Consider the following 15257-nt stretch of genomic DNA (forward strand, 5'->3'; position numbering starts at 1 on the left):
TATTTAAAACACTTCCTTTATCTATTAAGTTATTTTGGTACTGTTATCAAAAATTAATTGACCACACATATAGATTCTATTCTGTTCCATCAATACAAGGCTTCCTATGCCAATATCACACTATATTGATAAGTTATAGTGAATCTAGAAATCACATAATGCGAATCCTCCAACTTTGCTCTTCTTTGTTAAAATTGCTTTTGCTATTGTAAAGTTTTTGTTTTTCCATATAAATTTTAGAACCAGCTTGTCTATTTCTACAAAAAAAATGTTGCTGGTATTTTGATTGAATTGCAGTGAATCTGTAGAGCAATTCGGGAAGAACTGACAACTTACACATATTGAATCTTCCAATTGATAAACAGTATATCCCTCCCTTCATTTAGGTCTTTGATTTCTGTCATCAGTGTGTTTGTAGTTTTCATCACAGAAACCTTACACATATTTTTTTAGAATTATTTCTATGTATTTTGTGTTTCTTGATGCTATTTTAAAGGTTTATTAATTGCAATGAATAATGATTTTTGTAAATATAGAGATATAATTAATTTTTAACAACCTAGTGCCCTATAAATTTGCTAAGTTTACTTATCAGTTCAAGTAGCTTTCCTATACATTTTTGGGGATTTTAAACATAGATGATTATGTCATCTCAGAATAAAGAATATTTTACTTATTTCTTTCAAATATGTGTATTTTTCATATATTTTCTTGCTTTCTCACACAGGCAAGGGTCTCTGGTACAATACTGAATAGAATTAGTGAAGATATACCCTATCTTCATCTAAAGTTTTACCCACCACCACCTTAGTTCCAAGTGCCATCTTTATCACTTTATTGCAATAGCTCTTTGCCCATTCTCTCTTTGTTCTTCTCTTCCTCCCCAATCTCTACACATCCACTACAATGATATTTTAAGAATATAAATGTGACTATGTTCATTTCAGTTCAGTCGCTCAGTCATGTCCGACTCTTTGTGACCCCATGAATTGCAGCACGCCAGGCCTCCCTGTCCATCACCAACTCCCGGAGTTTACCCAAACTCATCAGCCAAAGATGGAGAAGCTCTATACAGTCAGCAAAAACAAGACCAGAAGCTGACTGTGGCTCAGACCATGAACTCCTTATTGCCAAATTCAGACTTAAATAGAAGAAAGTAGGGAAAACCACTAGACCATTCAGGTATGACCTAAATCAAATCCCTTATGATTATACAGTGGAAGTGAGAAATAGATTTAAGGGCCTAGATCTGATAGAGTGCCTGATGAACTATGGACTGAGGTTCGTGACATTGTACAGGAGACAGGGATCAAGACCATTCCCATAGAAAAGAATTGCAAAAAAGCAAAATGGCTGTCTGGGGAGGCCTTACAAATAGCTGTGAAAAGAAGAGAAGTGAAAAGCAAAGTAGAAAAGGAAAGATATAAACATCTGAATGCAGAGTTCCAAAGAACAGCAAGAAGAGATAAAAATGCCTTCATCAGCGATCAATGCAAAGAAATAGAGGAAAACAACAGAATGGGAAAGACTAAGGATCTCTTCAAGAAAATCAGAGATACCAAAGGAACATTTCATGCAAAGATGAGCTCGATAAAGAACAGAAATGGTATGGACCGAACAGAAGCAGAAGATATTAAGAAGAGATGGCAAGAATACACAGAGGAGCTGTACAAAAAAGATCTTCACGACCCAGATAATCACGATGGTGTGATCACTGACCTAGAGCCAGACATCCTGGAATGTGAAGTCAAGTGGGCCTTAGAAAGCATCACTACGAACAAAGCTAGTGGAGGTGATGGAATTCCAGTTGAGCTATTCCAAATCCTGAAAGATGATGCTGTGAAAGTGCTGCACTCAATATGCCAGCAAATTTGGAAAACTCAGCAGTGGCCACAGGACTGGAAAAGGTCAGTTTTCATTCCAATCCCAAAGAAAGGCAATGCCAAAGAATGCTCAAACTACCACACAATTGCACTCATCTCACACGCTAGTAAAGTAATGCTCAAAATTCTCCAAGCCAGGCTCCAGCAATATGTGAACCATGAACTTCCTGATGTTCAAGCTGGTTTTAGAAAAGGCAGAGGAACCAGAGATCAAATTGCCAACATCTGCTGGATCATGGAAAAAGCAAGAGAGTTCCAGAAAAACATCTATTTCTGCTTTATTGACTATGCCAAAGCCTTTGACTGTGTGGATCACAATATACTGTGGAAAATTCTTCAAGAGATGGGAATACCAGAAAACTTGATCTGCCTCTTGAGAAATTTGTATGCAGGTCAGGAAGCAACAGTTAGAACTGGACATGGAACAACAGACTGGTTCCAAATAGGAAAAGGAGTTCGTCAAGGCTGTATATTGTCACCCTGTTTATTTAACTTATATGCAGAGTACATCATGAGAAATGCTGGACTGGAAGAAACACAAGCTGGAATCAAGATTGCCGGGAGAATTATCAATAACCTCAGATATGCAGATGACACCACCTTTATGGCAGAAAGTGAAGAGGAACTCAAAAGCCTCTTGATGAAAGTGAAAGTGGAGAGTGAAAAAGTTGGCTTAAAGCTCAACATTCAGAAAACAAAGATCATGGCATCCAGTCCCACCACTTCATGGGAAATAGATGGGGAAACAGTGGAAACAGTGTCAGACTTTATTTTTCTGGGCTCCAAAATCACTACAGATGGTGACTGCAGCCATGAAATTAAAAGACGCTTACTCCTTGGAAGGAAGGTTATGACCAACCTAGATAGCATATTCAAAAGCAGAGACATTACTTTGCCAACAAAGGTTCGTCTAGTCAAGGCTATGGTTTTTCCTGTGGTCATGTATGGATGTGAGAGTTGGACTGTGAAGAAGGCTGAGCGCCAAAGAATTGATGGTTTTGAACTGTGGTGTTGAAGAAGACTCTTGAGAGTTCCTTGGACTGCAAGGAGATCCAACCAGTCCATTCTGAAGGAGATCAGCCCTGGGATTTCTTTGGAAGGAATGATGCTGAAGCTGAAACTCCAGTACTTTGGCCACCTCTTGCGAAGAGTTGACTCATTGGAAAAGACTCTGATGCTGGGAGGGATTGGGGGCAGGAGGAGAAGGGGACAACAGAGGATGAGATGGCTGGATGGCATCACTGACTCGATGGACGTGAGTCTGAGTGAACTCCGGGAGACGGTAATGGACAGGGAGGCCTGGCGTGCTGCGATTCATGGGGTCGCAAAGAGTCGGACATGACTGAGGGACTGATCTGATCTGATGTCCATCAAGTCAGTGATGCCATCCAACCATCTCAGCCTCTGTCGTCCCCTTCCCCTCTGCCCCCAATCAGGGTCTTTTCCAGTGAGTCAACGTGACTATGTTACCATTGCTTAAAATCATCCTATGGTTTCCCTTGTTCTTTGGAATAAATCTTAAAATTCTTAATATGTCCTGCAACACTCTACATGATTCAGGACCTCTGACCTTGCTCATAATATTTCACTTCTGTGCTCCAGCCACTCAAACCTTCTTTTGCTTTCTTGAATGTGTTGCATTTCATCTGGCCTCTAGTATCTTTCACAAGCTCAGTTTCTTCAGTAAATGCAATTAACGATGACTCCACAGAGATTACTCTGAGGATCAAATGAGATGATTCTATGACTGAATTTTATAAACTGAAATCTCTCTGCAACTGTAAGATAAAAGATAAGGGAAAATTGTAATGCAGGGTCAAGGCTTGCTATGATTCTGGGCTTAAGTAGAATTATCATTCATCAGGAGACCATATAAAAACTTTAAAATCATCCTTGACTTTTCTCTTTCCTTCTTTCTTTCCTTTTTCCTTCCTTCCATCTTTCTTTCCTTCCTTCCTTATTTACTTTTGTTTTTCACTTGTTTTCTTATTTTTCAATCCTTCTTTCTAAATATCTTTCAAATATATCCACTTACCTCCCTGTCCATGGCTACTTCCTTATTTCACAAGTAGAATTCTGCAGAGTATCTTAACTGTCTTAAATGTCTCCAGTTTTGTTTACCATCTTCTTTTCACCAATTTCCATACTATAACTAGATATAGCTTTCTAAACACTCAAATTTGATCATCTAGCTCCCCTTATTTAGTCTTCAATATGTTCTTCTGTTCTTAAGATTAAAAAAAAAAACATTTTAAAAACAATCTATTGGTATACAGGAGTGCCAGTGATCATGGCAGGGATAGCAATGCCAGCTATTAAAGCAATTCCTATGGGAGCAATGACAAATGTGCTTAGCTTCCATGATATTTTCGTCTTTAGGCTCCAGGGTTTCTTCCTCCCAAAAGTACATCCTGATGGACTAAAGGAAAAAATTACAATGTAAAGTAACTGCTGCAAAACATCACAGTAAGAGTTAAAATAAAATTAGAGAGAAAAGCTAAAAAAAAAAAAAAAAAAAGAGTTTACTATACAGTCCATGGAATTCTCCAGGCTAGAATACTGGAGTGGGTAGCCATTCCCTTCTCCAGGGGATGTTTCCAACCCAGGGATCAAACCCAGGTGTCTCACATTGCAGGCAGATTCTTTACCAGCTGAGCCACCCGGGAAGCCCAAGAATACTGGATTGGGTAGCCTATCCCTTCTCCAGTGGATCTTCCCAACCCAGGAATCAACCCAGGGTCTCCTGCATTGCAGGTGGGTTCTTTACCAGATGAACCCTCAGGGAAGCCCTAGATATAGCTTTCTAGACACCCGAATTTGATCATCTAGCTCCCCTTACTTAAAGTCTTCAATATGTTCCTTTGTTCTTAAGATTAAAAAAAATTCTTAAAACAATCTAAAAGCCCCTATGGTTAGGCTTCTTCTTGCCTCTCCAGGCCCAATGCCTCCCACTTGCAGCCTCTCTATGCTCGGTCACAATGAACTGTTTCCTTTTCCCAACATGACACATTTCCTCTCACTTCCATGTCCCTGCACACGGGAGTTGTTTGTCAGACACACTCCTCCCCACTTTTCATCATACTAACTCCAATTTACTGTTAGGTTTTAGTTTAAATATTACTTCTTCCAAAAATAGCCTCCTGAATTCTTCAATATTCAGTTAAGTGCAGTCTCTTCCATGCCCTAGGTTGTCATTTATTATCATATTTATCATATTTTACTTATATATTTTTGCAATGTTCTCTACTCTTTTACCCTTTGCTAATTATAAAATGAATATTTCAAAAAGATAAAGATTCCCTCTCTCATGGGCCCTCAGAAATATTTACTGTTTTTGGAGGGAGAATATTATATAATAAAACAGAAGTCTCACCAAAGATAACTTGAATCCAATATCTCATATATTAGAATATATAGTACTTTATTGGAAAGAAGAGTTTGTTTATGATAGATGCTGAATTTTTTAAAGTTAGACAGTTACCATGCATCAAGAACTGAGACTGTTAATATCATTGCAGTGGTTAGGCAGTCTAGCAAATGTTCAGCAATAAATTATGTGAAGGATCAGATTCAATATAAGCTGCATATTAGCCATTTACAATGAGGAACAAATCCATGACTACAGTGTGGGACAGCATTATCAATTATGGGAACAGCAACATTACACATGGCTCATCCTTCTGGATTTAACAGAATCCTACTTCCTGGGAGGAATATATAAATAGAATGCAAATATTAGCACTGACTACAAGTGATACAAGTGATGAGTGTGCCTTTAGAAGAATTTGAAGCTAGAGTTTGTTTTACACAAAATATATTCAAATTAACCTTATAATCTCAGGTTCAGAAAAAACTGAAAAAGCCATCACATCTAGCATCCCACGATCAAATGCCCACATGATCAGGGGAAGCAAGTAAAAGCTTGATGCAGGCCAGTGTGATGGACAGGAAATCACAAGCTCTGACTCAAGGGGACAGCTGCTACCTAGCTGCAGCCAAACAGTGCCTGGAAAGAAACATAGGGATGCCTGCTCACTGTTGCCATATCAACTAACTTCTGTGTGCTTCTTCAGAAATCTAAAGATTTTTAAACATTGGCAATTAACTCAATTTTTTAGAAAATATTTTTCAGGCTAAAGAGACTTGGCATAAGTGTAAAAGCATGAGTCTTGTAATCTTACTCAAAGCTGCTTAAACAAGCTATACTTGAGTACTTCAGTGTCTTTATTTTTTAAATGGGGATAATAGTAAGACCTGCCTCAAAGGGTTGAAATGATGGCTGGTAATAATAAGCACTCAATAAATATTATCTTAAGTCATCATTAAGTACTACTCTGGCCAGAAACTGTGCTAAAGTAAGAGGGAAGACAAAGAGGAAAACAGCATTGCTTAGGACCTTGTAGTGTAGAGGGAGCATGAGAAAAAGAACAATCAGCAGAGTATATCCCAACTGGAGGGAATCAGAGAGTGCAAAGAATGCTCCCTGGAGGGCTCTCCTGCCCAGAATGGTGGTGCAATAGGATATCAGGGAAGGATTCTTAGACAGATGATACTGAACTGCATATTTAAAAGATGAGTATTATTTAATAGGTAAATAATGGGGAGATGGAAAAAGTATCCTGGCAGAAGGTAGCCTGGCTAGGATGCAGGGGCATCTTTCGGGAGGGATGAATCAGAGCATATAAGGGAATCAGCAGCAAAAGACATGCCCTAAACAAAAAGCTAGAGCTTCAGGGTAAAGAGCCTTTGTCAATAGTGGAAGTCACTGCAGGATTTTAAGCAGGGCAGTGGTACAACTCTGTTGTCTTAGAATGTTCCCTCTTGCTGCAAAACAGAGGGTAGATTGGAGAAGTTTGAAAAAGAAGCAAGGAAACCAGGTAATCCAGAAGAGAATGTATCAAATCTTAACTAAGATTTCACTAGTGAAGAGAAAGGAGAGGCTGGTTTTGAGATTTTTAACAGGACTCGCCGACGGATTGAGGTGAGAGCACGAAGGAGAAGGAGAAGTCCTGGACTGCCTCTGAGCCTCTGACTTAGCCAGCTGGAAGATGATGGACACAGGAAGAGAGCAGATCTCTGACAGAAATGATGAGATGGGAGGGAGGAGGAGCCAAGCTATGAAGCCAAGCAGAGAAGAATCAGGCAAGATGAAAAAGAAGCTGGTATGACCTGGCAAAGAAGACCTGTCCTGGATACATTTTAAAGAAGGAAACCAACACCTGCTTCCCAGATTTTCTCTCTCTCCTGGGTCTGTCTCCTCTCATATATCATGAAAAACTAAAGGAGAAGTCTGGGATGAATTAATTCATCAGTCCATATTTTATCCAGTCCCATTCCCTTATAACCAGGGACTCAATTTTGCGGGTCATTTTTGGATTATAGTTTGGAGCCAAGAAAAGAGCCTCTTATTTTCCTTTTGTTTCCACGTATGCTGCCATCTGGTTCGCAAGGGGACTCAACTCGGTGTCCTGGGATTCCTTAATGCTAGACTCTTAACTAAGTTTGGGATATGGCAGCAAATTAAGAACAACTGATAATTTATCCAATTTAGCCAAATTTTGGTGAAACTTTATACTGAGGCTTTACGTCAGAGTTGCAGATCTATATAGTCCAGTAGCTAAATATGGCTTGCAAAATTTTTGTGTGTCACATGTGGTTTTAAAAAATATGAATTAATGTAATTTAGAGACCCAGTTATGTCACAGATCTCATATATTTGTAGCCATTTGCTTTTTCTACCCTTGCTTAATATTAGATGACTATGTTCTGCTCCACATATGATTGGGATCCTAAAGGGCATGATACAGAATAACCTCAAAGGGCAGAAAGAAGCACATTGCAGATGTGGACAGTGCTATGGCAGTGATAGGAAAATAGGAGTGAACTAAAGTTCTGAAGTCCTATGTTTGCTGTGCTAATCCTATCAGTTTATCACTCAGAAGAGTAATGCCAGCTAGTCACTACACAGATCACAGGAAAGATCAAATCGGTCCAATGGATGGTGATATTTCTATGAATATAGCTGATATTAACATTCCAATACTTCATTACACTGACAAAGATTGCAATGAGAACAGACAATGGTGCAAATTAATCTATTCTTCTGACAGCCTGTAATGAGAATGGGATGTGGTTTAAAAAATTAAGCCATTCTTAGTACAATCTCAAGATTGCAATCTCATGGTCTCTCTCAGATGCTGTATGCTCTGGTGATACATCACTGAAAAGTGTCAGTTTAACAAAGAATGTGTCTTAGCTCTTGCTGGGATGGTAGACTGCATTTTCTTTGTTTCACCACATCCCTACCCATTAAAAAACAATGAAGTAGAATCAATTGTGTTTTTTATAACACATATACACACAAACCAGAAAAAAAAATTCTGGCAATTTTATCTTAGTCAAAACTTACAAACAAAATATTGTACTTTGTTGCTCTCTTTTTTACTTTTATAAAACATAAGACAGGAAGTGATAGGTTCCTTGAAGAATTCAGAATATAGTACCAGTTTATCCATAAACAATGTAAAGCTAATTAAGTTCATCATGGATTACTGCATAGTCATTCTCTCCACAATGGCTGTGTCATGTTATGAACTGGGGCTGATGACAGATGAGGAGGTTTTTAGCCTTGTGATTTGCAGTAACTCAATGCAATGTGTTGGGGTCTAAAGAGAATAGAAAATATATAATATTTTTTGATATCTGGTTCTCTAGGCTCAGACTAAAAAGAAGCAGTAAGAGCCTTAGACCTGTAGGTAATGATTATAGCAACAACAACAACTAACTTTTGTTGAGAGTCAACAATGTGACAGATGCTCTATGTAGACTTTCTTCTATTTAATTCTAAGTGTATATCACAAATCAGGTTCTATCAGGATAAGATGCATGCTCAATATCATCTGCTACTAACAGGTATGGTCAAGACTTAAATTCATGGTTCCTTGTCCCCAGAACCCATGCTTATCACCATTACAGTGTGCCCTCCCTGCTTCATCTTACATTTAGAGAAATTAATACTCACAGAGGCAAACTGGCTTAATTGGGATCTCCCAGAGAATTAAAAGCAAAGCCAGACTGAAAATTAGGCTCCAGATATCCTAGTTAAGGGCATTTCTTACTCTTCATACTGCTTCAGTTTATTGAAGCCCCCTCCCAACATGTTTGAACAAAAAATAACATCATGGGCTCCATATGTCACATACTCGTGCTAAGTCCCTTCAGTCATGTCCGACTCTGCAACCTTATGGATTGTGGCCTGCCAGGCTGTGCTGTCCATGGGATTCTCCAGGCAAGAATATTGGAGTGGGTTGCCATTTCCTTGTCCAACAATATGTCATGAGATAAGTATGTTTTAATTTCACATCAAACAAAACCTAATATTCATTCTACATTTCTTGATAGCTAAGCATTATGCTCTGTCCTAAAAGCATAATAATGAGCAACATATTAATTGGCATTAATCCATCATCTTCATTCATTTGTATAATAAATGTGTAGCGAGTCCTATATACCATGGTCTATATTTTTTCCAATGAAATCATATTTCGAACTATCACATTTATTGATTTATCATTACCTATCTATTGAATGCCTGCTAAATGCCAATCACTGTGCTAAGCACAGGAGACGATGGTGAAAAGACCACAGTCCTGACCTCAAGGAGCTTGTGATCTATTTGTAGAGACAAGCAAGTAACTAGGCAATTAAGTTAAGTAATTGCTATTATAGTATAGAGTGCTATGGGAATCCATAGGAAAGGACCCCAGAGAGAGTTTATCTAAGCTAAGACCTAAAGGACAGTCGGAGAAGGCGATGGCACCCCACTCCAGTACTCTTGCCTGGAAAATCCCATGGATGGAGGAGCCTGGTAGGCTGCAGTCCATGGGGTCGCTAAGAGTCGGACATGACTGAGCGACTTCACTTTCACTTTTCACTTTCATGCATTGGAGAAGGAAATGGCAACCCGCTCCAGTGTTCTTGCCTGGAGAATCCCAGGGACGGCGGAGCCTGGTGGGCTGCCATCTATGGGGTCGCAGAGTCGGACACGACTGAAGCGACTTAGCAGCAGCAGCGGCAGCAAAGGACAGTAGATGTAATGCAGGGAAAGAAAATAGGGAAAAAGGAATCAGAGGCAAAAAGAGTCACATTTCGGAACTTATGGTTGAACTATTAAAGCAGTGAAAATTACAGTAATTCATTATTACTCATTCATTTAGTAATTTTTTGAAAAGCACACACTTCATTTTTTCTGCCTGTCATCACTCACATAGAATGTGCAATAACATTTTGAATAAATGAATGAAGGTTAATGCATGTCGTATTGAATGCTTCTTCTGTTACTAGCCTCTTTTGAGAGACAACATTCACAATCTCCTTTCATATCTTTTCTTGGTAACAAAGAACTTGAATCCACAAATCAAACTGTGGTTATGAAAACACCTGAGGTTGACTCACAAATTTGTGTTTAATTTGTCTCACTCAGGATAATAGGAACTGTGCTCTAGAATTGTGCTGTACAGTATGGAAATCACGAGACATACATGGCTATTTAAATTTAAAATAATAGAAACCAAGTAAAATTAAAAAGATTCTTAGTCACACTAGCCACATTTAAAGTTCTAAATAGACGTATGCTACTATATTGAGCAGGACAGAAGGACGTTTTCATCATTGCAGAAAGTTCTATTGGACAGTCCTACTCTAGAATCTAGATTATAAATTTGCCAAACTATTGATAACTATATCAGAGTAGTACTGAAGAAATAAAAGGCACTCAATAAAAAGTTATTGATATTTTCAAATGTATCCTTATTCTCCTTTAATAGCAAAGTTTTAGTTGTGAAAGTGGAAACCAATGTTTATGTAAGTCAATTCACATATTTTATGTAGCAATCAAGGTAAAAAATTTGATTAATGGGCTGACAGTTCTCTTTCCTGAATCTGGAATACCAGAAAGTTCCCGGCTGCTAGCGTAGCATGGCCACTTAGGCAAGACTGACAAAGCAAAGCAATCTCAAAGGTGACAAATTTCAATTCCATGACCCTCACGTTGCATTGCCCACTTTCTGGCAGAGGTGCTAATGAGTAGTATCACTGCCAACAATGCATAAAGCAAAAGGGAGAAGCAGATGCCAAGGCCTTGCAGAATCTACTTTGAATAATGAAGAATTAAATATCATTCATCTTAAACTGATTTTTCAGACACAGTGCCAAGAAGCAAACAAGTAACTTTATATACTTGGTGTCAGAGTCTAAAAGAGTTTCAGAGGAGACATTTGGCACCTGCATCTGAGTTTAACTCACTTTATGAATAGTCCCTCCCCACCCATTAGGAGATGTATAATTAGTTTAAATGTGTTCTCTACGCTGGTTTATGTGCTTATAGCTGTACCAGCTCAACAATATCCAAATGATCATAAGGTGAAAAAGCAGGGTTAGAAGACCAATGATCATTAACTATCAGTTTATTTGTTTGCTTATTTATTTACGTCATTCTAAAATGAATGAGAAATAGTCAAGAGTAGCCTCTGGAGGCGGAGAAGGCAATGGCACCCCACTCCAGTACTCTTGCCTGGAAAATCCCATGGACAGAGGATCCTGGTAGGCTGCAGTCCATGGGGTCGCTAGAGTCAGACAGGACTGAGCAACTTCACTTTCACTTTTCACTTTCATGCATTGGAGAAGGAAATGGCAACCCACTCCAGGGTTCTTGCCTGGAGAATCCCAGGGATGGGGGAGGCTGGTGGGCTGCCGTCTCTGGGGTCACACAGAGTCGGACACGACTGAAGCGACTTAGCAGCAGCAGCGGCCTCTGGAGGAACCTAAAAAGCCTAGTTTTCTGTGACACCAAAGACATATTTTATGTCATGTTTTTAAATTTGCTAATATGTTATAAGCAGTCTTTTGTTTCTTTGTTTTCTTAGTATCAGCAACTGTAAGTCTACTTGATAGTGGCCAGAAATGGATTGAAAATGTAATAAATATATTACAAAGGGCATTGAAGACAAAAGCAGGAATGAAATTGCTGACTCTTCCTTCAGCCTGGAACCACTGTATAGTTAGATGGCTATTGGAAGGAAATATTGAAGTTCCAGGTGGGCAAAGGGAATGAACTTAAGACTTCAAACACAAATAACTAATCAATAAATATTAAGCCTAACTACTTATCAAAGAACAAAATTTAAACAGCAACGAATGAGCAGATATATTTGTGTGTGTGTGTGCATGCCCAGTCACTCAGTCATAACCGACTCTTTGCAACCCCATGCACGGTAGCCTGCCAGTCTCCTCTGTCCATGGAATTTTTCAGGCAAGAATACTGGAGTGGGTTGCCATTCCTCACTCCAAGAGATCTTCCCAACTCAGGGATCGAACCTGTGTCTCTTGCGTCTCCTGCATTGGCAGGTGGATTCTTACCACTGTGCCACCTGGGATATATTTACCTCTCATATTAGCAAAATATTTTATAACATGAGAAAACCTAACTCTGATGCAGGTATAGTGACAATGCTCTCCCACAGTTCTTATTGAGAGCATAAACTATTACAGCTATTTGGGGAAAGTGTTCATTAGTATGTATCAAAAGTCTCTAAAATGGTTATAGCCTTTGACGTATAAATTCACTCCTCAAAATACCTCAAAAATGATCTGTGAAATTGGGAAAGTTATACTGTAAAACATATTCTTTGAAGTGTTTACACCCAAATTTGAACAACCTAAAACTGAGAAATAATTAGGTAAATCACATTAAATGCAATCATTAAAAATATGCTAACATAGAATTTTAATAGCATGAGAAAATGCTTATATTTAATTTAGGAGAAAAATATTCCATAATTTTACATTGGACATGAGCTCAATGATGTGAAGAATATATAAGAAATGCTCAAATACTTTAACAATTGTTTCCTCTGAATACTAAGATTATAATCTTTCTAATTATTTTAGTTTTCTAAACTTGTATGAAAAACAAGTATTAATTTTACATGTTGGGAAATTATGTAGTAATTCTGAATCATCCATAAAGCAAAATGTTAAGTGACATTGCATATAATTGCATTACATCTGCTGCATGTAGATCCATACACAGATTTTAATTTGAGTAAACTTTGGTAAAAGACAGGTAGTGGGTGTGGGTCATATCTCAAAAGTCATTAAGATAGAGACAGATGCTTGTGACATGATAAGAACACAGGAAGCAGTGTCCTGGAACTTTAGCCTCCCATGGGTGCAGGGCAATTTTTCAGAGGAATAAAAGAGCTTCGTGTGTTGTTTATGAAGTACTTTCAATGTGAAGTGGATGAAGAGAGCATGAAATCTGGGGGAAAAAAGAGGCTATGCTAACTACTGGTTATAGTAAAATTTTTATAAATTAAAAACTACCCACATACACACAATACACATACACATATATACACACACACAAACACATGTAACAGTAACACCTACCTTTCATGAATAGTTTTAAAGGATTGAAATAATTTATGTATGTATCTACTATGATCAGATCAGATCAGATCAGTCACTCAGGCATGTCTGACTCTTTGCGACCCCATGAATCGCAGCACGCCAGGCCTCCCTGTCCATCACCAACTCCTGGAGTTCACTCAGACTCCCGTCCATCGAGTCAGTGATTCCATCCAGCCATCTCATCCTCTGTCGTCCCCTTCTCCTCCTGTCCCCAATCCCTCCCAGCATCAGAGTCTTTTCCAGTGAGTCAACTCTTCGCATGAGGTGGCCAAAGTACTGGACTTTCAGCTTTAGCATCATTCCTTCCAAAGAAATCCCAGGGCTGATCTCCTTCAGAATGGACTGGTTGGATCTCCTTGCAGTCCAAGGGACTCTATGATACTTAATGTAAAATGTGTTCAATAAAAGTAACTATAAGTTTAGTTTCCAAGGGAGTATAAAAATCACTGGCTGCACAACAGAAAAAATAATCAGCAATCATGAATCTACAAAGAAGTCCCAAGAATCACAAAACAGTGATGAGGACTTTGTGATGAGCAATATTCAGAAATCTAAGCAAGCAGGCAACACTAGGGAGTTCAATCAATGAGCAGTATTAGCTAAAATGATAGATTGGAGTATCTGAGTTCAGCAAATAATAACTACTTTATAAACATTAAAAATTAAAATGCCAACGTTCTTGTAACCAGTAACAGGATTTAAGTTTTAAAAAATAACCTTTTTTGCCCAAATGATACAAGTGCTTTCAGGGGTGCAAAGTTCAGTGGTACCTCATCTTACTATGTGTAATATAAGTGCTTTAGCCTGGGATTTATGGCATCGTATAGCCTGGTCCGATCTGCCTTTCAGTCTTTACTTCCTAAAACATCATGTACATACCCAATACTACTTGCTGCTTATATGCTCCTTTGTTTCTTTGTTCCTGTATAAACCCCCTCTGCTCACCATTTGTTGAATGAACAACCGAAAAAATGAACAATTACAAACTTACAGTAGCAATTTATCCACTGTGTTGCTTAGGCATTTAAAAAAATATCATAGAGCCCTCTTTGAATCTCTGCTGATGTTGCACAGATTGATTTTTAATGATTTCTTTGTTGTCTGTTCATATGTTTCTTGAAATAAATACGTGAATTTCAAAACTGACATGACCATTTGGTTTGCAGCGGCTGCGGCAGCAGACATGGCTTACCACCACATCAGACCTCCCATCGGCTATTCCATCCCAAAGCCCATAGCATCCCTGCTTATGCGAGGGTGGAATGCGTGTCCTGAGGTGAGTAATTTTTATTTCCTCTTAGCAAATGTGTTATGGTCAAAGTCTGTCACCAATAGTGTAGCTCCAAAGTCTACTTTCCATGTGTATTTTAAGGCTGTCAAGGCAGAAAGACTGATTTGCCTTCTGCTCTTTAGTCTCTAATTGCCTCGAGAAGTCTGAGCATCTCATATTTCTTTGCTGCTGCTCTCTGGTTCTGAAATGTTTCTCACAACTGATTAGTAAAAGAGAGACCAGGGTATGACAGATGACTCAGTCTCATCTCAGCTGCAATTTTATTAACTACGCTTGAGCCATACTTAGTCATTTTTTTAAGAAAGAAGTTTGGCACAAGATGGATTTGTGTGGGCCTTTCACCATGAGGCAGGCCTGCAAGCAAAGACTCCATGACCAGTGCTTGTTTTTTTATTTTTTTTATTTTTTATTTTTTAAATTTTCTGGCTGTGCTGGGCCTTCCTTGGTACACTGGGTCTTCCTTGATACACTGGTTTTTCTCTAGTTGCAGTATGCAGGCTTCTCGTTCTTTGGGGGCATAGGATAGATGCCCAAGTAACAGTTTGGAGAATGAGAAAGAGAAATCAGAATAGGACCAAAGGAAAATACTATTAAAGATTAAAAATAAAAATACT

The 15257-nt window shown here is 38.6% G+C and overlaps 1 protein-coding gene across 2 annotated transcripts in view; it reads left to right on the plus strand.

Moving 5' to 3' along the window:
* TNNI3K (TNNI3 interacting kinase) overlaps positions 1–15257 on the plus strand; it is a 404175-nt gene that overhangs the window by 287447 nt on the left and 101471 nt on the right. For both annotated transcript variants that reach the window (XM_086390587.1, XM_086390580.1), the window contains one exon: positions 14519–14628. In XM_086390587.1, the coding sequence (XP_086246713.1) occupies positions 14519–14628 (110 nt within the window). The remainder of the gene's footprint in view (positions 1–14518; positions 14629–15257) is intronic.

Source organism: Bos grunniens, chromosome 3 (assembly GCF_055505025.1).
Source record: "Bos grunniens cultivar Pamir isolate PY7600 chromosome 3, Bosgru_T2T1.0, whole genome shotgun sequence".
In the NCBI taxonomy this organism is placed as follows: domain Eukaryota; kingdom Metazoa; phylum Chordata; class Mammalia; order Artiodactyla; family Bovidae; genus Bos; species Bos grunniens.